Source organism: Zootermopsis nevadensis, unplaced genomic scaffold (assembly GCF_977971745.1).
Source record: "Zootermopsis nevadensis isolate Lab colony 2312 unplaced genomic scaffold, Znev_1.0 Znev_ptg000030l, whole genome shotgun sequence".
Taxonomy (NCBI): Eukaryota; Metazoa; Arthropoda; class Insecta; order Blattodea; family Termopsidae; genus Zootermopsis; species Zootermopsis nevadensis.
This window is the reverse complement of record NW_028259162.1, coordinates 12,204,315-12,231,709: the sequence shown is the minus strand read 5'-3', so window position 1 is coordinate 12,231,709 and position 27,395 is coordinate 12,204,315. Positions and strand designations below refer to the sequence as shown.

At 37.2% G+C, this 27,395-nt stretch overlaps 2 protein-coding genes across 8 annotated transcripts in view; one reads left to right on the top strand and one right to left on the bottom strand.

Annotated features, from left to right (window-relative positions):
- LOC110839662 (progestin and adipoQ receptor family member 4) overlaps nucleotides 1-11,581 on the bottom strand; it is a 36,677-nt gene extending 25,096 nt beyond the window's left edge. For all 3 annotated transcript variants that reach the window (XR_015537781.1, XR_015537780.1, XM_022084065.2), the window contains exon 1: nucleotides 11,006-11,581. Coding sequence is in view for 1 of the 3 variants with exons in the window: in XM_022084065.2 (XP_021939757.1) it covers nucleotides 11,006-11,339 (334 nt within the window). In the remaining 2 variants the exon portion in view is untranslated. The remainder of the gene's footprint in view (nucleotides 1-11,005) is intronic.
- Nucleotides 1-27,395, top strand: part of Doa (CDC like kinase darkener of apricot) — a 77,957-nt gene that overhangs the window by 11,527 nt on the left and 39,035 nt on the right. For 2 of the 5 annotated variants that reach the window (XM_022084052.2, XM_087358439.1), the window contains exons 2-3: nucleotides 12,256-12,372; nucleotides 16,047-16,162. In XM_022084052.2, coding sequence (XP_021939744.1) covers nucleotides 12,256-12,372; nucleotides 16,047-16,162 — 233 coding nt within the window. Of the gene's footprint in view, nucleotides 1-11,861; nucleotides 11,907-12,255; nucleotides 12,373-15,422; nucleotides 15,572-16,046; nucleotides 16,163-23,439; nucleotides 23,472-27,395 lie in introns of those variants that run through there. The other 3 variants (XM_087358440.1, XM_087358441.1, XM_087358444.1) reach the window with 3 other exon arrangements.

Sequence of the window (27,395 nt, the reverse complement as noted above, 5' to 3'; positions counted from 1 at the left end):
TATTTTGAAGACTTGGTTGTCACTTACATTTGCTGAGAAAACACGAAAGCCTGTCGAGATAGCGGCTTCCAGGATCAAGTTTCAGAAGCGTAATCGCTGTTATAACCTGCTTTATAGAATGCCTTTCGAATTTTCAAATCTCAGACTGAATTATAAATAAATAATTTTCCAAAATTTCCGTTTAAAATTACGTTTATCATATAAATATATGACTATACTAGATTAGCAAATTATGGACAGCAATGCCTGTTTTGAAATGCGTGTATTTGTTAACTTGTATTGAATATTATTAGTTTTGTTGTGAACTATGAGGCCTATGTGTGAGAAATAAGATAGAAGTTTTACTGTGGGTTCAAAATTACTTGTTACTTCCACGGCCATCTTTTAAACTGGTTGGGAACTGTCTTGCAGAATGAGTTGAGGGTTGCATTAGCTTAATTTATTCCACACTCTTTTCAAATATGAGGTAGTTATATTACCACGAATTTTATGTAGATGTGAAATGTAGTTCTTTCCTGTCACAGAACATATTTTGATGATACTGGAAACGAAGTACATATGAAAGCAATTTGTTAATAATTATGCTACGATTTTATAAAGCCTTGTATTACGAATGCCACTATTCTTTAGAACTTGTAACTGAATAATTTAAAATCTTCGAAAGCTTCATATACTAGTAACATTCTGTATCATATTTGCTTAAATTTTAGATCTGAATTGTACCTCATGGCGCCGTTTGTCCCACGGACAGCGTTTCTCACACGAAGGTTAAAAGTTGGTACACGCTTGTAAGTACATGGAACAAACGATGCAATCATGAACTCTGTTAACTGACAAAGGGCACTTGTCGTGGCAAGTCACGAGATTCACAGGAAATCTCTTCTTGGTCTCAATTTTGAGGCGAGTTTCTTACCGTAATACTGGCTTCGCTCTGTCCATACTCCTCTCCAGCTGATGGGGTTTTAATTAAATTCGAGGCTGGAAGTCCTGTGCAATGAACGTCTATTAACGTAATTTAATCTTGACTCGTATTGGAAAATTAGTACTGCCACTTTACGTGAAATGAATAGATCAGTGCTTGTAGTAAACGGGTTGTTTAGGCGTGGATGATCTGTTGGATGATTTAGCTCTTGATGATTTTCAATTACCACGAATGTTCGTGTTAAAAAATACGAAATTCGCTTATCTCACGTACGCAGTGTCGTCCAATATAAAGGGAGATTTTTATCCACATATATATGTTCTAAACCCTTTATGGTTCCCCCGAACGGAAACTAATTACATTCTTAAAAATTATAATCCGGTTAATATAACTCTCAAAGAGGACACTAGCTTATTTTGGGTTTTTTAAAAGTCAATAAGTTTAATACGTAGTTTTTACCCATTTACTAGAGTTCTCTGAATGTATTATTGGACAAAAAATCTCTATTACCCAGTGCATTCATGAACGAAAACCAACCTTAAGTTTTTATCAATGAATCAGACGTATATCCGTTTGGTTGTTTCATAGTTTTATCTCAGGATTTTTAAATTTAAAATACAATTTTTTTAGGTGCTTTAAATTTATCTTTGATATTCTGCGAAGATGTTTTTTTGCCAGCGAGTGATGTTCGTGTGAAACTCTTGTCCATTTTATTTGAAATCTAATCATAATACAAGGGTTCGCTTTATTTTAATACAGCTAGAATCTGCCTTCTTTCCATGTAACGAACATATTATGAAGACGTGTATTTGTACGGGGACAGATGCGCGCTTGTAACAAAACTATGTATGACGACTGTTGCTTATAAATATCGAAAGCGCGGGGAAAATTATTATCACCAAGTGGTCGCCAACCAGCGAGTACTTTCGGCCCATCGATGTGTTATATGATGCCTGCGTACATTTTCGTTAATGTTGGGTCTCTCCGTATGAAGTGTGAAGAATAAGTAAGGTCATTCTTATTATGTCTACTTTTAGTTTATATAGTTCATGTTTTATAATATATATACCTTATAAAGAAACATCATGACCTTATTAAACTAGCATGACATAACACAAGTCACAAATAAGAAATCATCTTCACATCATGATCATTTTTCGTCTCATTATTCCTCACTAGTAGAACGCTGAATCCAATCTTCGTTTGAAGGATCAGTGGACTGTTCAATATAGTCAAGACAACTGCATGTTCCTATTTCGTTGGTTTATATTTCTCCTTTGACGAAAATAATTGTTTTCTATGTACGTCTGTCTTATTTTCTACGACCTCGGGGACCAGTTGCATGCGCTTTGATTACTGAATCAGTTAACACCTCACGTTTCTTCACTGTTTGACTGACGTGTTGAAAATGACGTGTCGTCTTACCCCATTTTACTCTATAACAAAGGGAAAATGAATTCCTTTAGTTGTACTGTCATGCTTAATTTTATATAAGTATTTATGTTTCTCTTAAACTTTAATAAATTCGCAAACCTTTCCCGTCTGTATAAATGCATTTTTGTATGTATTACATATAGTCTATTTTGTATGATAAAACTATACATCAGCCACTATTACGAAGATATTCTATTGATTACTGAAGGCCTAATATGTTTGCGAATCGTTCGCGATTTGCATGGTAACAAAAACTTTTTGAGTGAGCTTCTACTGACAATATGGAAACAACAATGAAGTTCGTTATTTTCTAATTCGTGATGTCGAGTATTTTATATGCTGAACTAATTGCTGTTCACAAGTACTGCCGTTTAATCAGGAGGCTGATCTTTATTGCCGAGAAAATTGATAGCCTGATATAAACGAGACATGCAAACCCGCATAGCTCCGGCGTCGATCGTGTTGCCATTCTAGCGGGAAATGCATGTAATTTAGTTAAAAACACGGTAACAGAATACGACCAAGTATAATCGATGCGTAAGTTACACATAGCACAGCCTAATATATCAGTATCCCTAGGGACATGAATGTACTTAAATTACAAAGCCTCTGTCCAGTTATTAAAATTTACTGAATCCTGGTTCTATCAGGCCAGTTTTATTTCTTTATTCAGTATGTTTAAGTACTTTAGAACCGTAGGGAGCATTTAATTTCATTACGTTCATCTGCGTTGGATGCCACAAAGGATTAACATGCATTGAAATTCAAAGTGGTGAATATTTGGACACAAGGGTAGTGACGTAACAGTATGGAGAAAATTGCATAATGTGGCGCTTCAGAATGTTTACGCTTGTTTAATATGTTTGTAGAATTAAAGCGAGTAGGATAAAATGGGCAGTATATGCTACAACAAAAACTGGGAAACAAGAAAGAACAAAATATTTTGGCTGCGAAACCTCAAAGGAAAATATTAATTGTAAAATATCCCACAAGTGGGAAGAGGTACATGGGATGATAACCAGTAGTGGGCTTTTGTAATCACGATGCATTCTGGTTATATTTAATCATAAAACCTTTTGGCCGTCTGAATAATTCTTCATTGCTCAAAAAGGATTCTTTCTGTCCAACGGAATTAGTTATCAAATAATATGGTAAACTCTAATTATATTACTTTGCTTTGATAATTACAAAAGTTATAATGTCATTGAATTTAGAATTACTTATCATGTCTGCCACAGTGCAAAGCTGAGGTCAGAAAGTTCCGTGTATAGGCTAATTAGTCTTCTGTCGCACACGTCAGTAAATGAAATCAGAAAAAAAACACCGCTCAGTACGATCACAATTGCCAGACTGTATCCGTCTCATATCGAACACAGACGGGAACGGAAAAATCAATTTACGATTTCATTTTATTCGGCTACATAAGCTTATGGCAGTAATAATAGTATTTTACGTGTGTAGTTCGTTGTTTTTACTGCGATCAGATTTCAAGTAATACTTGTGTTTTACGTCTAGTGTTTTTAGGTTATACTCGTATGTGAGTTCGGTGACAACGCGTAAATTCTTAATTGTGATTGTGAAAGACGCCAATTATGGCACTTGAAAAGTTTTCCGGGACCTTCTGATATAATTTAGGCCTATTAAAAATGTCATGCTGTAAAGACTATGAAATTCAGTGTAACTTTCCTTGTCGTAATGACGTTTGTTTACCAAACACTCGAGTGTAAAGAATCCGGGAGTTCCGACGTTCAATTCTCGTCCCATAGGCTGACCCTCCTGCTCCAAGAAAGTTCTAGAATAGTAGGTACTATAAAATAGGTGTTATCGATTCCCATCAAATTCTGCTCGAATCGTCAATCGATACGTAGTTCAGCAGAATAACTAGGATCCGTGGAACACAGTTTATAGTCATAAATAGTTTGAGCTTAAAATATCCTGCAACTTTCTTTATAAAGTAATTTAGTAACTGCCTTTTCATAGCAGGCTATGCTGTAGGCCTACGTGTTTGAACTTTTCGTTCTGTTGTATATGACATGTAGCAAGCGTGTGTGTGTCCTGAGGATCTTTTCACTCAGAGACGAGGAAAACTCAAGCCGTGGAAGTATAAACATCGCGAGTCGACATGAAACTTTTCACATTATTTCCAATTATTTTTTAGTGTGCGAGTATCGTAACACCTATTTGTCTGGTTCCAAATTATTACAAGATTTGTTTATTTCATTAGTAGTTGTATATCGTGCAATTTTCTCACTTTTCATAATATCGGATTTAATTATTGATATGCCTAACGCTTGTACTGTACGTGTAGTCTATTCCACTTTCAGGGGCATAAACTTGTAAAATCTTGCCCCATGTTTCTTTTCCTTATGTCAATAATATTGTTTATGTGTGCGCGTGCGTGCGTACATGCACACACGCACGCGCGCACACACACACACACACACACACACGCTCTGGGTAAGTCTGGCTTTGTTCCATTAGAATGTGATCTGATACTTTGCAACTTGTTGGTTTTCTTAATAAAGTAAAATTACATAAAAATAAATGAAGTTACAGAGGGATTTTAGGTACAAGATAATGTTTAAATACAATTGAGAATCAAAAAGTGCAAAATACTGAAATTCTCGAAAGGATTCAAGAATATTTTGACACAGAAGTTTTATGAAGTTCTGCAGTATTGAACTGTTATACTTTTAAAATAAACACATCACTTCTGTTTGCGTTACTCTGTCGTGTGTTTAGTGCAGATAAGTTATATGTACAACATTTTAGCAGTCTTAAGGCAATGCGTTATCTTGGTATGGTCATTGCATGTTACTGTAGCGTCATCTCACAATGACGCTGTGGCACTGAAATGACATCATCCAATTCCATCGCGTCATGGCACTAAACCCGCCCTTGCGATGAGGAATAAATATCATTAATGAATTAAAAGAAACAGAATAACATAAGACAGAGTATAATAAGCGTCTAAAAATGTAAAGATAAAAACAGAGAGACCGAAGAAATGTGCGTTCGTTGGTATCGTATAAAAGTGATTTATGAGTGTGTAGTGAAGTCTACAATATTACTATTTGGCACAGTTTTATTCACATTAATGCACAATATTTATTTTAGGAAGTTCACTGGGGGGGGGGGGGGGCGCAAACTGAAAGTTTGCTTGGGATGCCAAATACTATGACGTCGGCTCTGTAACCGTGAATTATAATAGTTGCATTTCGTAGAAAAAGTTGAGGAAAATCTTCGGTTAGAATAGCAGGATTTGAGGTTCTCACAGCCGTGAATACGAAGATGGCCGTATTCTGTTAGAATCGTTGGTGTCCTGGTGAAGAATCTAGTCGTCTCTCGAATACAAGTCGAACGATTTCCTGCCGTGTGAACCTGTTCAACACGATGAACTACGTTTTTGCACGTGCGAACAACTTCCTAGATTGTCAGTGACCGAAAATTAATCAATACCATCAGGCAAATTTAAAGCGTCTGCTGGCAGAAAACAGATTGGCGGCTTGGTGTTTGACATCAAAGTGAACCACTGTTTCGTGATGATGTTGCGAAGAGGAGAGTTTCGAATTTTTCGTGGATACATTGTAACAATTTCAGAACTCTTTATAAGTTCAGTTTTTGGAATCAACTGTTCATAGTAACAAAATCTGCAGTGAAAATATACCACTTCATTCGTATGAAGTTTTTCATATTTCCATATTTATTCTCAGTGTTCTCAACGGAATTCTATAACCATTTTGTATGTACATCGTGTTCTCTTCGCCTCCGTTATGACTCGCCATTTGCCCTGTTCCAAGCTAGGTAGTTGGCAGTAGAAAAAAGTCTGGTTCACTTTCGGATATTCATGTATTGAATTCTGGGACAGACTATTCTGGGAGCGGCTTCTTGAGTCGCTCCAGGTACGGCAAGGATATTGGCACCCGCAATGGCGGCAGGCACAACATTTCCGCTATGCCTGAACACTGTGTCAGTTGCGGCATTTCCTAATCCTACCGGCACAGCCATCAAATGTCCTGGCTGCATGGTGTCTTTACTGCCAGTGTTGTAAAACGCTGGGATCCAACTCCGAGCGGCTCTCTCCATCGTCTCTTACTTCATGTTTCAATTAGCGACGTAATAACAAGCTACAGAATATCGAATGTGAGATAATTAATGATGGACATGATCAGTTTCACCATACTTCTGGTGTTCACTTGGAGAGCATAGGAAAATTACAAGGTCTCTCGGTCGGAGTACGCTGTCTCTGTCTTAGAGTAGAACAGGTATAATTCTTATGTTGAGACCAGGATATTACAACGCAGTAGTAGCTGTGCACTTGTTTAAATCTGTTCGTCACATTGGAATAATTATTACCATGGGTGATTGCTCATTAAATACAAATTATCAAAAATATACCATTCGAACAACCACATAACCTCACTTTTAATTGACTGATTATTTTTATTTCCGCAAGAATGCGGCGTGTATAAAATATTGTGGTGATGAAAAGAAATATACTCCATACTTCAGCTGCTTTATGGGTTTTTCGGTATTCTTGTTGATTGTATGTACACTTTTCTAGCCTTTGATCTGTTCAACAGACTTTCTACGTGTTTGGTTGTTGTATGATCGTATGGTATTTAAAAGTTTTTACGAATCTATCATGATACGAATTACAATTGTTCTTCAGAGAAAGTGTAGTAAAAACAGCGTTTCTCTCTAATGTAATTTCAAGGATTTCAACAAGTTTTTTTTCGCGAGAGTACAGTCTCAGCAAAAGATTCGCTGCTTAAGATAAATATTTCAAAATCAACTGTACTGCATATTGCGATAGTTTCTTTCATCACATCTGCAGCGAATAGTTGCTTAAATATATATATGCAGTCTATTTTACCAAATATGTAGACCTAAGGGATTTCCAAAGAAATAAAAATATATACCAATGTAAGTAACTACTTCACGGATAATAAGTGTAGCAGTGAAAATTAATGGCGTAGTTTTATCCATTTTAACTGCCCGTTTAGAGACGTAAACCTTCTCGTAAAGGATATGCGGCTAGAATGTTCTTTTATTACCGTGTTCCGCAGTTACTAAAAGCTCTATCCAAATTAACTTTATTTCCACTCCATAGAGAACGCTTTAGCATTCTTACTACTGCGTTTATTGTGTAAATAGCCGTATGCTTAATTAAAGAATAGTTTCTTGTGTAAAAATGTCGACGATGGACATGTCCAGAAGTCTAGTAATTCTAATTATAATAATCATCGTCTGAACCCTTTAGACTTGATTAATACTTTTCTTTGCACCTCAAAGAAGAGGACCAGATAAAAGTTCAGTCGAGTCCTTGTGCTTTTCCGGAAATTTTTTAATGAGCTGTATGTTTGTCTCCTGTTTAAAATTAAAACAGAGATGGATCATTATACACAGGGAAAAAAACACTATCATGAAATCAGTTTCATTAAACATAACAGCATCACTTCGTCTAAAAATGCCGTTGTTTTAAATTGGAACTCACACAGAATCCCAAGAAGTTATTGACTATGTTGTTCTTGTGACGCAGTGCAGACTTGTATACTCGAGAAATTATTCTTTAATTAAGCATTCTCGTACATAGATTCAAACGTTTCGGAGAAACATACTGTTATTATCTTCACCATCGTTAGTCAGCTCCGGTCAGCTAGCTAGCCAGACGTTGTTAGCCAGCTGGATGAAGATTGTGCTAGCGGTGAGCGCCTCACTGACTGGAGTTGGCTAACGATGCATTTCATCTGATTGGTTCTGTTGTGTCCTAGTGGAACGGCGGAAGTAAGACAGAAGACCTTTCATTTTCCGTTTTTCAGTTTGTTAGCCGGACTAAACGAGCTGAGACGCTTAATATGAACGCTGCGCCCGTGGCAGACCCTGTGGACATATACCACACACGGCCACACAAACACAGGCCTACAACAAAATGCCAAGATTAAAAACAAACAAGACTTCCGTAACCGATTGTGGGAGAAAAAAATATCGATGTTTGTCTCTGGGTTGCCATGCCGTCTGGACTTATAAGTAAACAAACGGGGCTACCTATGTATCGGATGAATATATTACTCCCATCTACAAGGCCGAAGGCCACGCCTAAGAGGGAAGAATTGTGTTACTCTGGAACGTTGATATCTACCTGTAAGACCACAGGACGTCAACCAACATCGAGGTCTTCACTACCGTGATTACTTCAGATTCCACTAAAAAATTGATGTTTGCAAATGTTATTTTATAGGATTTGCTTATAAATACGAAACTTAAATATCGCAATATCAGTAAATGTACTAATAAAAATGAAATAAAATCGCAAGCAACTTATCCTCCTCCATCCGTCCCGCAATCATTCTAAACTACTTTCTTCACCCTGGGCAACTAAATGATTTGGACTGGTATCGCCCAGCATCCTGATTTAATGTTGTAAAACTGTTTACATTGTTCTGATTACATCTGCAAATCCCCTCTTCTCCCTCCCCTGAATATCCAGTTTAAGCTGCAAGTACGTACATTTTATTAACTCTTTAAAGCTGAAACTCGTCTACATAATATTAAGTATTCAGTCCGTACCGCGAAGAAAACACAATATTTCACCATCACAAAGACATGTTTTATTGCTGTTTAAGAAAATAATCCCTTCTCATACTGAGAATCATACAAAATTAGAATTGTTGAAGCAACTGGTACATATAGTTACAATTCGACTTTATAGGGTTAATAGTTGATGTTCAACAACAAAACTTCATGATCACTACATAAATCGCTGTTAATATAACATATTGAATCTATTACTTCAATCACGTATATTACTGTTACAAAACAAAAATCTTAAAACCTTCAACTTGCTTCTTCCTCAGTGTTCAGAAGTATCAGTGTGTGCGTACATAGATGTTTATGTAGACCACACCTATTACATATATGCCTGTGGTAGTGTTGATCCAAGAAAGTGTAACGTTTTCTAAACAAGAGGTGGAATTTGATAACAGTGTTATTAATAGAAATTGTCAGGACTCAGAAAGAAATGTTTGCATTAATACATTCAAACTGTCTCAAAGAAAACACACTGAAATAAAAAAGGAAAAAAATGTTGTTACAATTGAAAACGTTTAATAACTAAAACAGTAATAATGTCTCGTTTTACAGATCGTATAGTCACAAGTATGTTTGCATTTACTATAAAGTTAAATGTTACTGTGGCCCTTAAATTCTGTTGGCAAACATTGAACGTCTATAATTGATTTAGATGCATCTGACGGCCAACCGGCCAACAGCATGAACCTCAGTGAAACATAAGAACCTTTCCCTAGTAAGTGTTAAATGTTAACATACTGTGCTTTGTTCTATTTATATTAAAACTACCGGTATTGATTGTGCTCGGCGCGCCAGTATCTCATTTAGCACGACAATCTGTGTATCTGCAGTGTGTGGCTTTCCATGCAACTGCTTGACACGTATTGCATGCAAAGCAGTTCCTAAAACTGACCAGCGTATAGCTGATTTTCGTTCTTTCTGTAAATTTAATAATCATGGTCACAGCATATTACTAAGAGAATTATAAAGACAATTTTACAGTTGAAAATAACTGGTTCGATAACCGGTGTTTCTATCTTATTACATTTGTATAAAGAGTAATGCATTGCATTTGTACAAAGATATGTATAAATTCAGTAATATTAAATTTTCCTCAACGTCCTCATGTTTTGAAGACACGAGCTGACCGCAAACCAGTAGGCTGATAACACGCGTGTACGAACGTCTCGGCGGATTAGTTAACATTCCTACTTCGTTTTTAGAAGGTCCTGGATCAAAATCGCGGCCTGGAGACTATACCGAATGAAGTTTTCGTGGTTTTCCTCATTCTTTCCAGAACCATGAGCCGGGATAGCTCAGTCAGTATAGTGACTAGCTACGGGCTGGACGACCAGGGTTCGATCCCCGACGGGGGCAGAGGATTTTTTTCTCTAGCCTCTGCGTCCAGACCGGCTCTGGGGCCCACCCAGCCTCCTCTACAATGGGTACCAGGGTCCTTTCCCGGGGTAAAGCCGGCCGGGGCGTGATGCTGACCACTCACCCCTATCTGGTGCCGAGGTCAAGGAAGAGAGGAGCTATACCTCCACTCACCCCAAACGCCTACATGGCGTATAATGGGACAAACTTTACTTTACTTTACTTTACTTTTACTGTAACAGAACCTTTAATTAAGTCACGACCATTTCCTTCCATATCCTTTCCAGTTCATAAATGCAAATCATTTGACTTGAGTTCTCTATGCAGAATACTGGTTCGTCTAACACCGGGTTTTTCCGGACCAAATCCAAATATATCTCAAAACCGCTATTCTCTTGCTGCCCTAGACTTTCCTGATATAACTTGTACCTTACTGTTTTTACTCAGTCATTACATCTAACTTTGTACAAGTGTCCGCCTATGTTCCTTAAATTAACAGTACTAGTATAATAATTTTTCATTTCACTAATCGGAGTCGTTTCTCACCCAGAACTTTCTGATTCATTAATTATTAATCATCCGACGCTATTTAGTCTGATCTACTGACAATGTCGTTAAATAAACTACAAATAAATAAATAAGTAATCATGCATGCACTTAACTACTTACTAATTTTAATGGCTAATATATGCTACTATTTACCGTGTGTTAGGATATTGATGGTTTCATTGTGAAGATAAAAGAGGCTGTTGATGCTTCCCCAGAAAGTCAGTAGAGGCCGGTATCCAGTAAAGATGTACGGATTGAACTGTAGGTGAGGAGGCATGTCACGGAAATGCAGAAGATTTCTCTTTTTCTTCGGACTTTCGTTATCGTTTGAACGTCTGTTGGCGGCTTCTTCATAATCCTTATATATTTGGTCCTCGTCATTTACATGTTCGTAGGCAAAAGCTCCTTTATGCGACACCCGGATGCCGGTACCGTCCGGCAGTAGAGATTTATGATGATGCTTAGCAACAAATGAACTATTTGACATTTCGACAAATTTAACTGATTTACGTCTGTATAAAGACTGGCTTATGATTTGGCAGGTAATATGTGGGTTGCTTATTCGCGTGGTTTAGTGTCACCTAATACAATTTCTACGAGACATCGCGCCGCCTGGGTTTGCTTTCTACTAAGATGGGACGCCGGAAGTACCGACGAGGAACCACACACGTCCCTCCTAAACACAGGACTCACGACCACAAATGGAGGCCATACTGCTACAGTACCCACAATTCCTCTCAACAACGCAGCGTTCGCCTTTTATAGTGGTAAAAAATCGTTGCTGTGGAAACCAGTATTGATTCTACCACCGTCGCAGGAATTTTATGGCTTGATGGAGGGTAGAAAATATGTATATTTTGATATAACAAACGAAATTTAAGATTATTTTCATTTGTGTACCACAAGATAAGATATGTATTCATATTTTAATGATGTTAATGGTCCTTTCATTGAGAGCCATTGAGATCAGCGCAAGCGCATCTGATCTGTGCGCATTCAGCCTTACCATATTAGTTCGTCTAAAATGGACACCCATGAACATGTTGGAAGGGAGGTAAAATAGTGTAACTTTACATTGTTTGTTTGACCACGTGATCTACTTGTCGAAGGAGAGAAGAAATTGTGCCCTGAAACATATAAAAACGAGTGAAGGAATCCAGCATATTTATTTCAGAGTTAATTTGCATCTTCTTTCAAATCTCGGGTGTTCAATTGATCCCTTTTAATGTGGCTATTTCTGGGGCAAAACAACCCGCAATTTGGCCATTTGGCAAGTTGTGCATCGTAGTATTTCTCTGTTTATACATAATACATAATTAAAATGTTTTTCGTGTTTGGAGAGTTGATAAATGGTGAAAATAGGGATCATGTTTAATCGTGCTCTTCATGTTCTTGTTTTGAAGTGGGGCCGGGGAACACGACCTGTCAGCGGGAGCGAGCTACCTTGGCGGACGCAATATCCTCTTCCGCCCCCAACGCACTTCTCCGAAAATTATTGTGTTCCATCTTCAAGGAAACGGGTATGTGTGATTCATACTAAGTATATGCAGAAATATGACAGAGGAAACAGCTTTGTTGATGAAACTTCACGAATTAGCTTTCAATATTTATGACTTTGTTTGTTCGCAACTTTGCTAATTTGCTGCAACGGCATACAATAGTAAAGATTTTAGAGCAGTAATTAATTGGCCGTATATGGACAGAGGAATAAACCGTGAACATTTTTACATTTCACTTGACCGTTATTTGAGAAGAATGTGACCCACTCTTTCCAAATTTCAGACACGCAAATTGAATTTGTCTTTAGAACAGTAAATTTAAGATTTGTTGGACGAAAATATAACCCAGTCTTTCGTAATTTGAGACACAGTATTTGAGCAGAAAGTATAAGAACTCCTTGAGAAAAATTTAAATTATTCTTTCCAAATGTGGGACCAAAAAATTAATCAGTCTCCAGAACAGAATATTTAAGAATGTCTTCAGATAAACTGTTTAAGTTAGTGAAATAATTTAATTAGTTTAATGTGAATTTAATCATCTAGGATTTCTTTATTTATAAAGAAGGACTGTCGAATAAACTGTAACTTTAGCAGGGATTCGGATCTAGCAAGACTCATGAAATATATTGCAGTGCCCCAGCCAGAAAATCCGTCTCCCATTATAATCTGATCTCTTCACTTGAAAATATGTTTCCCCTCTGAAGACAGTTATAGCTCCCTTGGTACCACATACACTTTTCATATCAGAATTCCTTCGTTAACGAGTCGGTGACAGTTGGTAAGTGAATCGCATCCATCACTTTTCGAGATACAAACAAGAAACCCACTGCTTACGAGACATGCCTTCGTATGAACTGTAAGCTTTGCATATGTTGATGTCTTAAGTGGAGTGGCAAACCATTTATCATCTGCTCTTCAGAAAATCTGACTGTTGAAATTAGACGGTAAATAATTGTTTTCCCTTATTTTTGTCATTTTATTCATACCGACCCTGTACCAACCGAAGATTTAATTAGTGTTACAAATAAACATCCAATAAAATCGACCATGAAGTCCATCGTTTTATATCTGGGTTCAGCACCTTATGTGAGGGGTAGCTACTTTCGCTTTCTTTAATTATTTCCTTACTAACTTATATTGATTTTATGTACGTGAGTAAAAATTAATATTAATTTTTTAGTCGATAATTTGTCGGTATTACACCCGTAAGACAATTATGATCTCTTTCGTAATATTAAAAAATACATTTCTTTTAGGATTTCTCTTTCAGGACAGTGTTAGCGAGCTGCATCTGTTTGTCCTCATACGCCCTGTTAGAAGAGTATACCGTTATTGTAGCCACTAATTGCTAAATTTTAATTAAATTCACAACGCCATTTTAGATCTTCGTGCGTTTAATTAATTTGCAGCAATAAAAAATACCATCAGCGTTGTCTTATGATTCTGTGGCTTCTTTGCATGTCAGAGAATGCTACGAGAATGCTCGTAAATTTTTTGGAAAAAAATTCTGACTGTGTTGCTCTGTTGAGAAAATAAACGAAGAAAGAGAGCAGTGCTTTTTCTCAAGAGCAACATAGAATAATGAACATTTTCTTTTGTTATGGCAAAGATTCATTGTTTTACTGCCAGTACTGTTGTTATAATAAATGTCAGTACAACATGGCCACGATTGACACTACTAATACCGAATTTTACCAAAATAAATTTTTAGTATATTTTATTTATACTTCAATCAGAATAAGAACGAACACTTTCTTCTTGTTAAAAAGATTCCAAATAAGAAACTTTGGTTATTCTAATCCATATAAATATGTCAGACTTACTGGATTTAATTAACTGTGTTTTATTATGCGTTTTATATAATACAAAATGCGTAAAGTAAGTGAATTTTGTAAATGTGTTTGTCTTATGTTTTATTTCCGAAACTGTAGATCGTCCATTTTTATTAGACACTAGAAATTGCCCGATCTAATCTAATTTTGGTTTGTATGGATAAAGTATAAAACCTAATTTACACGAAGGTAAACGTCATACTTTTCTTAGAAACAGTTAATCCCACAAGTAAGGGAAATTGTAGACACTAATATGAGAAATGAAGGAGGATTCGTACTCTAAAAAATAACAAAGTGTACATGCACATCCTTAAGATTTAATTATTATTTCTTGACTTTTGCACCTTGAGCAAGTAACACACAAAATTAATTTTGTATAGGTTTATTTAATCTGCTAGGCATTTAGAAGGGTTAACATGGTGAATAACTGGCTTATTGGAACACCTTTACACACAAGACAGACCACAGAAACGCAGGCATACATAGATTACATGTACGGTGTGGAATTTGAACCAGGTGTCAGTGTTCTCTGACAATAAGAATCTCGAAGAATTTTCGGTCACTTTAAACGGTTACAGATATACTTCTTTTGGACTGCAAAATATAAGTTAATGGAAATGAGTCAGAACAATAATATTAATAATAACTATCCCTCGTCTATACAGCTTGCTTACTATAGAAAATTAGCCATTTTATACCTACGACGAAAACACCTTAAAACATAGAAGGTAGACTAGAGCCAATAACGAGCGTAACTGTCACTGAACCGAATTCCTTTGATATAATTATAAATAAATATAATAAGCCGCAAAAAATTAGAGAACGTTCGCAAGCAAAAAGATTAAAATGTACAAAATTTGGGTAATGAATAGTGTAATTTTGGTTTTTCAGTGTAGCTCAAACATTAAAAGATCTTAAGATAGATGTCTTCTGGATAGTTGCATGATGTAGTCCGGTATGTGTCTGCCTCCATCGTCAAGGCGATGAACCAGAAGACAACTATTTTCATACTTGCCGCTTTGGGAACCTAAAATCTCACATTAAGAAGTCAGGCAAACTAAGCTTTTATGAAGTGGCGCTAAGTGATCTAATTATTTTTAATTGCACGTATATTATTTAAAGTTATATATCTATCATTTGTACACAATACACATTAATTCTTTATTTTATTTGTTACAACGCAAATTGTGAATGATTATGTTTTTCATACTACCATTCCGCTGCCATGTTGTTTTGAGCTGACGCGATGACGTGAGTGCCCAATCGTCATCGATCCAATGTTCTGGACTTTACGTAGTGAAAGAAAGCAACGTTTTAGTTACAGGTCTTGTTTTCATTTCGTGGTGGACTTTATTTGGAGTAAACTGAAATATATAAGAAAAAGGAATGTAAGTGTATGTTTGCATGTTAGTAAATATGTTTATATTTTAGAAACTGGCTGATATATTTTGCACTTTGATGATATCGTGGCGACTTCTGTAGAAGCCGTTAGGGTATTCAAAATGGCGTCTCATTTTCCTAGGCCTTATCAATACCAAGGCTAACACACGATACATTTGAAATGTCTTCCGGAGTTTGTATGCCCATTTCAGATACGTGTAAGGTAAATGGAAAGTTGTAATTTATTTTCATAAGGTGTTCATTCGTCATGTATTGCCTCATTGGGTGGAAAAATCATGCCTTCAATTGTGTGTAACCAGTTAACATTTATTATAACATCAAACCGCATTAACAGAGTTTTGTTAGACGTTTCTGTTTCTTTAATTTATTGGAGAGGGTATTCAAATAGTTTGTATTCTTGGAAGTGTCTTATACTGGACGTCAGTTTCAGAAATAGGAATTCAAGACATTTTGCCTTTGCAGATGCCTCGCACAAGAAGAAATCATTCTCGTAGCAGATCACGCTCACGTTCGGGGTCTCGGGACGTGAAGAGGAGACGCATTGATTATGATAGCCCTTACCACAGAGGATCATTTAGGTTAGTACTATTCTAATAATATGAATGTTTATTCTTTTAATAATTAGAGCTCCATTCTTCATTATAGTTGTTGCACAGTCTGAACATCCAGTGTCTTGCTCAGCAACTGCCGTGTTCTGTTTTTACAAACTAGTTTGTGGTATTGGGGGAGCTGGTATAGCTCAGTCAGTATAGTGACTAGCTATGAGCTGGACGACTGGGGTTCAATCCCCGACGGGGGCAGAGGATTATTCCTCTATCCTCTTTGTCCAGACCAGCTCTGGGGCCCACCTAGCCTATCAGTGGGCACCAGGGTCCTTTCCTGGGGGTAAAGCGCAGCGGGGGCATGATGCTGACCACTCGCTGAGGTCAAGAAAGAGTAGGAACTATACCTCTACTCCCCCCAGATGACCTACATGGTGTGTAGTGGGTCAGCTTTATTTTTTTAACGTAAATACATCTATACGGAAGGGTCTTTCGGCAAAAAAGTGAAAGAAAAACGTGTAAGATCCACATCAACAATGTGTAAATATGGACCAACAACAATGGTCAGCTTGCATGCATTGTTATGTTACCTAAGAAACGTCATCTGTTTACTCGGCATTGTTGTGTTACATTACTGCCGTCAACAATCTGCTTTCGTTATTGCGGAAAGAGCTGAGCTGTGAATCGCTTGTAGACGAAGTGCATTGTAGACTACGAAAATTTTGCGCTGGTAAAAACATTTTAGAATATCACAATTACTTATCTTATATAAGAATTATTACATTACATTTCATTTCATTACATTACAGAGACGTATTTACGTCAGATTCTCTGGAACCGTGGTTCCACTGTCAACTTTTTCTTTTTGTGGTGGTAATGATAAAGCTTTGTGCGCAATTCACAAGCAATGCATATTAGTTTTACATGTTCTGTAATAAAATCTGTGAACTGCTATATGCGTAATCAGGTGTTTTAACTTACAGTTTGTATGCGGTTAGGGTTTTATCTTTGAATGTTGTGTTTATAAATTTTTCCCATGTCCAAAATGGCTGTGTCCTATCTTAGGATTAAAGTACTTCTGTTGTGATTGAAGATTGCTATAGTATGCATCATATTACTGACAAGAGGAGTGCAGTTGATAATATTTCTCTTTTCAGAATGTCTCATTGACAATCTTCATGTTCTTGTACACAAACTTTGCGGGGTACTCTACCACCGTGGAAGTATGAAACAAGTACTTGCTGAGAATGTGGAAGCTGTTGCTCAGATTGTCAGCAAGGCATTCTGAAAAGGTGTTATGTTATGATACTATATTTTCTTGTGTATGAGAAACTCCCTTGTACAAGATGTACCCCCCCAAAATCAAAGCAATATCAAGGTATAAATGTAAAGATCATATATTTAACATCTTAAACCCCTGTAAAGTAACTTTCGCTGTTTTCAGTCCTCTCTTATATGAAATCCAAGAAACTCTTTGTCAGAATCTGAAAATTCTTGTTCATACAGGAAGTTGTTCTTACTTACCTGGGCCGTTATGCTTCATAAAGCAGTAGCACAAAGTTGCTCCACCTTTGAAATTTCTTACAGGCATGAGCTAATTTTAGAGCTTGTGCACATATATATATATATATATATATATATATTATTTTTATTTTTTATTATTGCAATGCCATTGTGAGTGTCCTGTCCATTTCAGTATGTCAGCAACCATTTCTTACCATTTTGCACTTTTCCCATGCTAAGCACATTTTCTGTTAATTAACTTTTTCAAAACCTCTTTGTGAGCCATACCCATATAATTTTCTTCAATTGGTAGAGGATCAAAATGTTTTCTGCAGTCCTGTTCCAATGCTCCTGTGCATTACCTACAATTTGCAGTTTATAGCAAACAGTCCATGAAAGCTGCTTGTTTTTTGTTTTTGTTTTACCATAATTAGCCAGGAATTTCATAAATAAGGCACTGACTGCTAAAAATAATTTAGTTACTGATTAAAATTTGTCATTTGTAACAACATACTTGTTTTGATAGTTGAATATTGCTTTTTATGTGGGGTGGGAGTTAGAGAAACAATTATGAACCAAATTTCACTCTGACTGGCCGATTCACAGTGCATGTGCACTGACAAGGGTCCGACTTTTGTTATATAAGATGCATAGTGTTTTAAGACTGCATTTTTTAAAGAAATGGAATGTCTACACCTAATATTTTGGCCAGGAAGTCAAAGGAGGGTCTACTGGCATACTGCAAAACTGGAGCTTAATCGGGGGGATACCTCAACCAGGTTCCCTGATCAGTCTAGTGCTAGTATCAGAAAATGTAAGGGTATTTACTAGCATGTCTAATATACTTAGAGTAGAATACGTATAAGCACAGGTATGCCTTGTTTCCACAATGTGGGTGTGAGGAACTAAAAATATGCTTGATTCAACAATGTTTGAGAGAATCAGGTAAACAGTACCAATCCTTCCTCCTGTGGTCTGTGTATTACCTGTTCTAAAAACATTTAACTGGCAATGGAACTTATTTTGCTGTTATACTCTACGCATGTCAGTCTCTTAACATGACTGCTTTCACAAAGAACAGGAGAACAATGTTAACACCACAACTCCTGTTGGTCAGTATGATTTAAACCATTGTATGCAGAATATTCAGTACCACAGACTTGCCTTTGTGGGAGCCTTTGCCATTCCATGATGCAACTGAATCCCTGATAATAGAAAATACAGCAAGACAGTTATTCCCCGAAAAGAATATTACTAACAGTAACATTTAATAGCTTTATTTATTTCCATACTTCACCAAAATGCCCTAAAGACATTCCTTACTATAATATATTTAAAATAATGAAAGTAACACAAACACACTGACTTTCACTGTGAAACACTGGTCTGGATTTAGTTTCTGAATTTGAAGACATATTCAGTGTAAGGTAAAGGTGCTCTGTGCAATGCACATGAAAAAATACTGCACACACACTGTGCAAGCAAACAATTCAGCAGATTAAACACTGGTTATTTCCTGCCTATGATGTGAATCTGTTCCTTCCCCCATTGCACTACATTAAATTAGTGTATGCAATTTCCACATTTAAGGTTATGTAGCCAGTTGGTACCATATTGTGGTAAGTCATTTAAGCCTCTTTTTTTTACTCGTATGATGTTAATGATTTAGAGTAGTTATATCAGAAAACTCAGTACTGATATTTAAATATATATTTATATTCGTTCCATAAATCTGAATTCACTTTGGGCTTAGTTTAGTTTTTTATACAGTATGTTGGCTTGCAGTGTTCAGGCATACATTAGTTGCAGTACTGAACTGAAAAGAATATTTCTGTTTCTCTTTAAATGTAATAATATATTTATTTGCCATGTATATTAATTCAATGACATTTGAGGTTGGGTTAGTTTAATTTTTGGATACAGATTCAGATTATGAAGGCAGAAGTAGTTTTCTTTTCAAACCACATCGATTCACACACAAGCCCACTTATTTATGATTGTGTGATGTCAGTAATTACATCAGAATTTACATCAGGTTATAGCTTTTGGATTACTAAATTATTGATTTACAATGCTTTCAAACTACAGGCTGGGTGGTCTGGGTTAGATCCACGATGGGGGCAGAGGATTTTTCCTCTAGCCTCTTGTTTCCAGACAGGCTCTGGGGACCATCCAGCCTTGTATCCAATGGGTACCGGGGGTCCTTTCCCCTGGGGGGGATGATTTTCATTATATTTGATGGTGGAAGATACCATGTTAAGTTACCAAACATGGTGGCCAAGTAGTTAGCGCCCAGCTCTATGTTAGGGAGGGCCTGTGATCAAAACTTGGCATGAAGGCTATCTACCCTAAGTTCTTCCAAGCAGGTGACAATATATTGCCTTATATTAAGCTAGGGTCGTGTTTATTTATTATATCATTTCAACACTGTATAGTCATGGTTGAGCATTGATAAATAAACCATGAATGAATAATCAAGCTTAATCGTAGGTTCTTAACCATTTGTAAATGTATTTATGCCTCTGTAGAGGTATTTTATATTTCTGTTTTTGCTTGAAGCTCATTAATTTCTTCCTTCAGATGTTCCCCCTTCTGTGTCTTTCTTTTTATTCTGGAAGTTCTACCAGCTTCATTGTTCATACTACTGCCATTATCTTGATCTCCATATATTTGGCTTGGATTCTATGGCTGTTGCAATTTAGCCTGCTTTCTTTTATCTGATATTATTTTGAATATTGTTTGTTTGCCTGCTTCCAAGTGGTGAACTGTATGGAAACAGGCTGTGTTGTAAATATTTGAGGAAGTAGGATTTCTGGTTCTCGTAACTGGGAGTATAGAGATTGCCGTCTTCTGTGTTATATTGGTGTGTGTTCTGATAGAAGTTTGCTGGTGTTTTAGAGGTGCTTGCTGCACCTATCATCAGTGTGGTTGCAGAAACAGTTTTGCTTGCTCTCTCAAATCGTGTTCTGTTCCTTATTCCCCAAAAAATGCTGTGGTCTCCCCCTTCCATTAATGCAGGACACCTTCATTGAAGTCTGTTACTTTTATCAGAATATACCATTAACTTTATAACCTCACTGATCAGCAGACACCGATTTTTTACCAAGTGCACTAAGGTATGAAGGTGAGTATTAATTTTTTCCCCATTCTTTGTACTACTGGCAGGACATGCACATTCTTCAAGTTTGAATAGTTACAAGCAGGTTACAGAGTAAGGAAGTTTAAGTATGTGTAATTGTAGGAAGTTGCAGTTGTCATATGCCTCCAAAGAACAATATTCTGGAGCAAGCCAGCAAAATATTGCCTACTGCCCCCCCCCCCCCCCCCCTTTGTGGAATAAATTCATTTGTCAATCAGCGCTGTGTTGAACAAATTCTCAGAAAAAGAAATGCAGTGAAATAGCAATACATGTGAAATGATTTAAGGATAATAATCTTCAAGGCCCTTTCTCTGGATAGCACAGTACTGCACTCCAAATCACCATGTGCACAAGCCATGCAACTGAGGTAGTGGCTGTTCGTTCTACCGTACACTATTCCGCTAATTATAAAATAAAAATAAATTATATTCGATTTAAATAAACTCCTCTCACTGGTAATGTACTACATATTGCTTAAAGCACATTCTTATGAAACAAAGTCGTACTGCAACTCTCGGTTTTGTAAATGAAAACATATCCATAGAGGATGACAGAAATGGAAGTACAAGCTCATAAGGCCCATGCTTCACACTTATATCTGGATTGTTTATAGAACTTTTCCTGGTATAAAGTGGAAGTTGTGTAATAATTTTTTGGGGTGACAGTAGGAGCAGTTACTTATTTACAAGGTGATGCCATAGTGCCTTATTTGGCAATTGCAGTGTAGGATAGAAAGCGCCAGTTATTGGAGCAATCAAATCAGTGTTCTTTCCTTATTTTTGAGTTCACGGTGGTGTTGCCAAATTAACATCCCAGTCAAGTTGTTTATTCATCTGTTATGATTACCTGAAACTCATGTACATTTCTGTCGAAAACATGTTGTGGATACTGTGAAATGGATTGAGTTTTGAGAGGTACAGTTTTATCAGATAAAGTAAAATAATTAGCATCTTGCCTTCGTCATCTCCGATCTTTATTGTTCCTGGTGATATGTATTGGAAATATTTAGTGATTTCATCACTTGCATATGAAAACTGATCTGAATCATAGTCATTCACAGTTTTCAGATATTGTGCTAATTCTGCTGTTATACTATATAGCAGTGGTATTCGACCTGGGGTACTCGAAGACATCTTAGGAGGTACGTTAAATTTTAAAAAAATATTATTTTATGATAAACACTGAATAATCAGTAATTTAATTTATTTTATATGTAGATTGTGTACTATGTATAACTTGAATTATACACCAACTACTTTGGGGGTACAACGTTGAAAAGAAATTATGTCTGGGGGTACGCGAACAAAAATGGTTGAATACCACTGCTATATACTACTACTTAGGAAGCTGGTGGTTGCTCAGTTAGTCAAGAAATTGCCTTTAATGCCTTTACTGTCATGCCATACATCGCTAGTCCCTGTCCCGAGTCAGATCAATCAAAAACATAAAATATTAAAAATAAAACTAATTGTAATTGGATATGAAGCTTTCAGGGCTACTGCTTTTGATGAAATTTAATCGGGCAAGAAGCTGTGTCTGTCCAGAACTGGCACCTTGTTGCTCAAGAGGGTTTTATCAAATTATGTTTCTTTTGTACACTAATGAATCTGGGTCTCTGACCCTATGAAGAACATAAGAACATGAAGCATGGTGACCATGCAACATACATTTGGAACATATGGAAGACTACCAAATAACACATAGTTAACTACAGTTACAGTTTACAATTACAGTTTGTACACTTTCAGTGTGTCTTTTTCATCAGAGCCTTTGTACTCGTTCCCAGTATTGAATTAACCTACATGCCTTGTTCCCTTTTCGTCCCTCCCACCCCATGGAACAAGGTACATTGCAAAATTGTTTTTCTAAATATATTTATTTCCAGTTTTCCAGATTAACATTTAGCATCCTTTGACAGCACAATCATTTTGTCAGAGTTCATGAACTCGTTTTTTGCGCCTGTACCGAAGAATGGAATTAGTCTGTATTTGTGTGGACTCGCCTCACTTTTGCATCTGCTTGTCCCATCTGTTGCAGCCAAAAATATTGACAGTCATCAATTTCAAAACCCTTTGTCACATGTTACATTTTTATAGACTCAAAACTAAGAAATGGGCATATGTGTGAATGGTATACTGTTTAGTTTTGATCATATACATCTTTCAGAGGCTTTATAGCATTGTGTAAAAACGCAGTATGACTCATGCGTGTGTTCCGGCTTTGGTGAATTAAGAAAACTATTCCAGTAAGTAACGGTCTATCAGGATGGGACATGAGGCAAATGACCCTGAGTTTGACTCATCGTTTCTTTAGTTAACCTTGTGTTCGTACATTAACAGCATTCGCTTAAATGTTTGTATCCAGCTAATCTAGTGTACAAAAATACCACCTGTCGGGTAATGGTAGGAACACTGAGTTATTTAGCCAGACATTAGAGGTCACGTTCAATTTCGGGAGTTAATGAAATAAACGAAACGAAATCGCCAGATTAGTGGTCGACCTCTAGTTTCTTCTGTCGGCATTCACTGGGCGGTCGTAAAGTTGACCGCGAGGTTTGAAAACAGCCAATGGTTGCGCAGATCTCGCCATTCTACTTGTCTTGAGATTAGCTCTCCTTTGGTTGTGAAGCAGTTGGATGTAGTCTGTCCAGTTCAAGTGTTGCCAAGATCAGAATCTGTTACAGGGAATGCCTATCCGTGTATTGTAAGCTTTGAGTGATATAAGTGTGGTGTGGTGTGTCGCGTCCATACCATGAAGTTCTTGTTCTTCATTATATATTATGACTTGTCTCCGTGTTGAATTTTGAGTTAAAATAATGAGAGCATTGTTCTGTAGCGGAAAATATACTCTTCGTTGATGTGTTTATGAATGAGAAATATATCACGATTATTTCGTGTTCACCTGGGGTACTTGATCGTTCTTTTCTTCTTACGGGAAGTATATTTCACTTCGTAATGTAGGAATATGGTGTGTGATGTGGTGGCATCCATCTATTCTTTTCAGTGGTCGCCTGGGTAAAATGGCCAGAGCGTGAAGCTTGCTAACTTTCGTGTAGTGTCGGTGTATAGAATGCATGTCACGTCTTATACGCATTCGTTGCATGGTAAATTTACCTTTCCCGGTTTGTAACACTTCCTAACTGAATCTCGTGTTTAGTCTCCTATTTACTAGCGTTACAGTTCCTTACGCTATCGTTCAAGATCTCCTGTTTGCGTATTTGTGTCTTTGTGGCCGTAGAGTTCAGTTTATGCTTGGCTTCCAATGTCCGAACGAAAAAGTTCAGACATTCTCTGGTCTTACATGTGATATTTTTCTGATGCGGTAATTTAAAGGCCAAATGCAGTGTAATTTAATTCTGAAGTTTTTTCGGTAATTACTACTAATACAATAAGTAATGTTTATCGATACAAAGTTTTCGGTTGCCAGTACGAAAGGAAAATCTGATGAATCGATAATGACCTAACACACGTATTTGTGTAAGAAATACATTTTCGCACGGAAAGGTCATCCGAAGTCACGTCTTTCAGTGTCATTAGATCATGTTTTTATTTTAGTAACATGGCTCGTGACATATGGTGTGATACTTCGCTGTCCGGCTTGCCTGTATTTGAATATGCATTTCAGTGCAAATAGTCTTGACAGGTGTTGGGTTTATCACAGTTATGCCATTGTGCTGCGGGATGTAACAGTAAATCGGCTGCGAGCTGAACGACCGCGTTTGAATCCCGCAAGGAGATAAGGATTTTGTCTCGTTCCCTTCTACCGGCCTCTCCCTCGGGCTTGAAGGACAGGAGTTTTAATCTGACCGCTTCCGTCAGATGCAGATGTGAACTTTATTTTCACAACACGTGTAACTGTGTAAGTCTTCGTGGCGTAGGGGATTAGGTTACTTTTATTAAGTGGTCAGCTCTTCCTCGGAATTTTTACACTGCTTTTATCAAGTGTTAACACAGTGGTCGGGAGTCATAGGAACGATAAGTTATGCTTTCAACATTTTTTGGAAACCCCGAAGGGACGGGACCATTTTGGATACCAAAACATAGATTAAATTGGGTCTTTAAAAAATGTGATGTGAATGTGTGAACCGTATTCGTTTAACTCGAATTGCAGTGGCGGACTTTTGTGAAGATGATACTGAACCTCGGCTTCCATAGGCGACGAGGAATTTTTTCATCAGTTGAGTGGCTATTTAAGGACTCGGGTGCGTGGAATTAGAAGGTGCAAGTACCGTGAAGCCAATATATAGGCTATGTGTTTGTTGGTGGCGTTTCTAAATATCTGGAAGACATAGAGGGTTGATGCTATGGCTAGTGCGTAGTCAGCTGTTACAATTACCCACAAGCTTATGAGCAACGGATTCGCTGTACCCAAAAACTTCTCTTTAGTTCAATGCTATTTGTTTAATTCTGAGACTGAACTTGTAAAATAAATTATTATTGAAGATAATTGTTTTGTACTTGGTTATGTTATTTCAAAGTGTTTTTCTTGAATTTACCCGAGGAGTTTTTTTTTTTTGGGGGGGGGGTTTAGGGGCTGTGATTATAGTAAATGTGCATGAGCACAATCTCGTCGTATCAGTTAGAATTAAATGCGTTATAAAGGTCGCCTAAGTGAAGGGCGACATTGGAGGTTCAAGCTCCACTCATTCTGAATCTCGGTACGTAATACAGGTGTGACCAGCTTAACGCTCTGGGGCGTTTTACCCGCAGGTCGTCTCCTGTACTCACTGGGTGGGTTTAAGAACCGGTCTGGATGTGAAAAGAGAGAATCTGACACTTCAGCCAATCTAGACACAGCTGTCTTGCCCTTGGCCAATCGTTGGAGTGGTTTATCTGACCCCCCTCATTGTAAAATGTATCTTATCAAAAATGTTATTTAAACAACGTAAGATAATGTTTCAGAGTCGTGTATTTTTATATATAAGTAACCCGCAGTGGCATGTTGGGTCTACATAGAAATTTATATTTTCTTTGCTCGTAATATTATCAGATTGGGTTCTGGCCGCTGAGAATTTCGATTCAGTTTTCTTAATCGTATTGCTTTGCCCCATTTTAACTCTAACGACTTATTGTGCTTTTCTGATTGTCGTTGATCCTGTTGGCGAATTCAGCATTTAATGAAGTAAAGTTGTATTAAGTTACATGCCATTTCGTCGTTAGGTTGTTACACCTTGTAACTTCGGTTTAATTGGGAACTTGTAGTGATGTTAAACCATCCTGCGTGTTCTGTGCTTCTGAATTATCAAGGAAGTTGTCATACCCGATAACTCTGATGCAGTTCGTATCACCACTTTCCTAGATGATTTACGTTCCCTCTAAGGTACAGTTCTTTCGCCGTTAGCCTAAAATCAAGAGCGTGTTGGACGTGAAAACTTCTCTAATCGTAAAGCAAACAGTGATAGTGCATCAATTTCTTAGATGAGTAGAAACTTGTAACGTTTGATAGTAAATGCATGCTGTTTAGATGTCCCGTTTTCTGCGGTGAATGTTTTTAAGTGTGGTTTTGCTGATCTGACATTTGATGTGCGTATTTGATCTATTTTTGTTCTGAGTCATGCAGAAATTTGACGTCAGGATCAATAGTTTGGCATCTGAACACTTCCTCTGTATCTGTACCTCTATCCAGAATATTTCATCTTTGCAGTTGCAAGTTGTATTTTCAGACACGCTGATTATCGTATGTCGTGTAAACAACTGATAAGACGTCTTAAAATGGTTATGATACTATGACTACAAGCATTTCACTTAGAAACGTGGACTTCTTGGTCACGCTGAGATCGTCCTAATAATCGTGAAAAATTATTTCCTTTTTTGAAATAATTAACATGTTTATCGTTGCTATTACTGGCCATGTAATTGCACGGTCTGTTCTGCCTTGGCTTCTACTAACCTGCCCTTTCTCTTCTGTCCTCTGCTGTATGGACCTCGATATTGAGTGTAGATTAATCTTGCACCGAACCTTGTTCCCTTTGATGCATGTAACTTGGTGTCTTTTATGACAGCTCAGTTATAAAGTCGTTTCGCATAATGTGTGTGATGTAGACGGTTGAACGCGTAGTTGCCATCTGATATCCAGGATGTCTCTTTGATTTTCATCCGGTTATCGTGATAGGCTTTTCGATTATTTAATGCCTATTTGGACCATTATTCTGCAGTCTCCATCTACTGAAATTCAAAAAGGCGTTAGCAAGGTCGGATGTTTCGACATCCCTTCTTTTTCGTGGTGCCTGAAGAGTTAGAAGGGGTCAGGATCACTCCATTCCCCCCTTAAATTCTCCCAACAGCACGAGATTCACAAGTCGTGTGTAACAACCCTGTCCATCCATGTTTATGAAACACCCTGTTCAGGCTACGAGAATTGTGAAAAATTATGCGGCTTTGGCGAAGTAAACTTGTGTGTAAGGACAGACAAATCGCTGTAGAACGCTCCGCGTTTGATATAGACATTTTATGTCGTCGTAGACTTGCGACAGACGGGGATTTCCGGAGGAGTTTGATTAGTCCCCACGCTAAGTTTGTGCAGCCCAAACGTTCTGACTTTACCACAAAATAAAATATCGCAAGTTGTGAAATTGCGCTTTGAAAGATGCATCTGTTATCACAGTAGTCCTTATACTGCAATTATCAT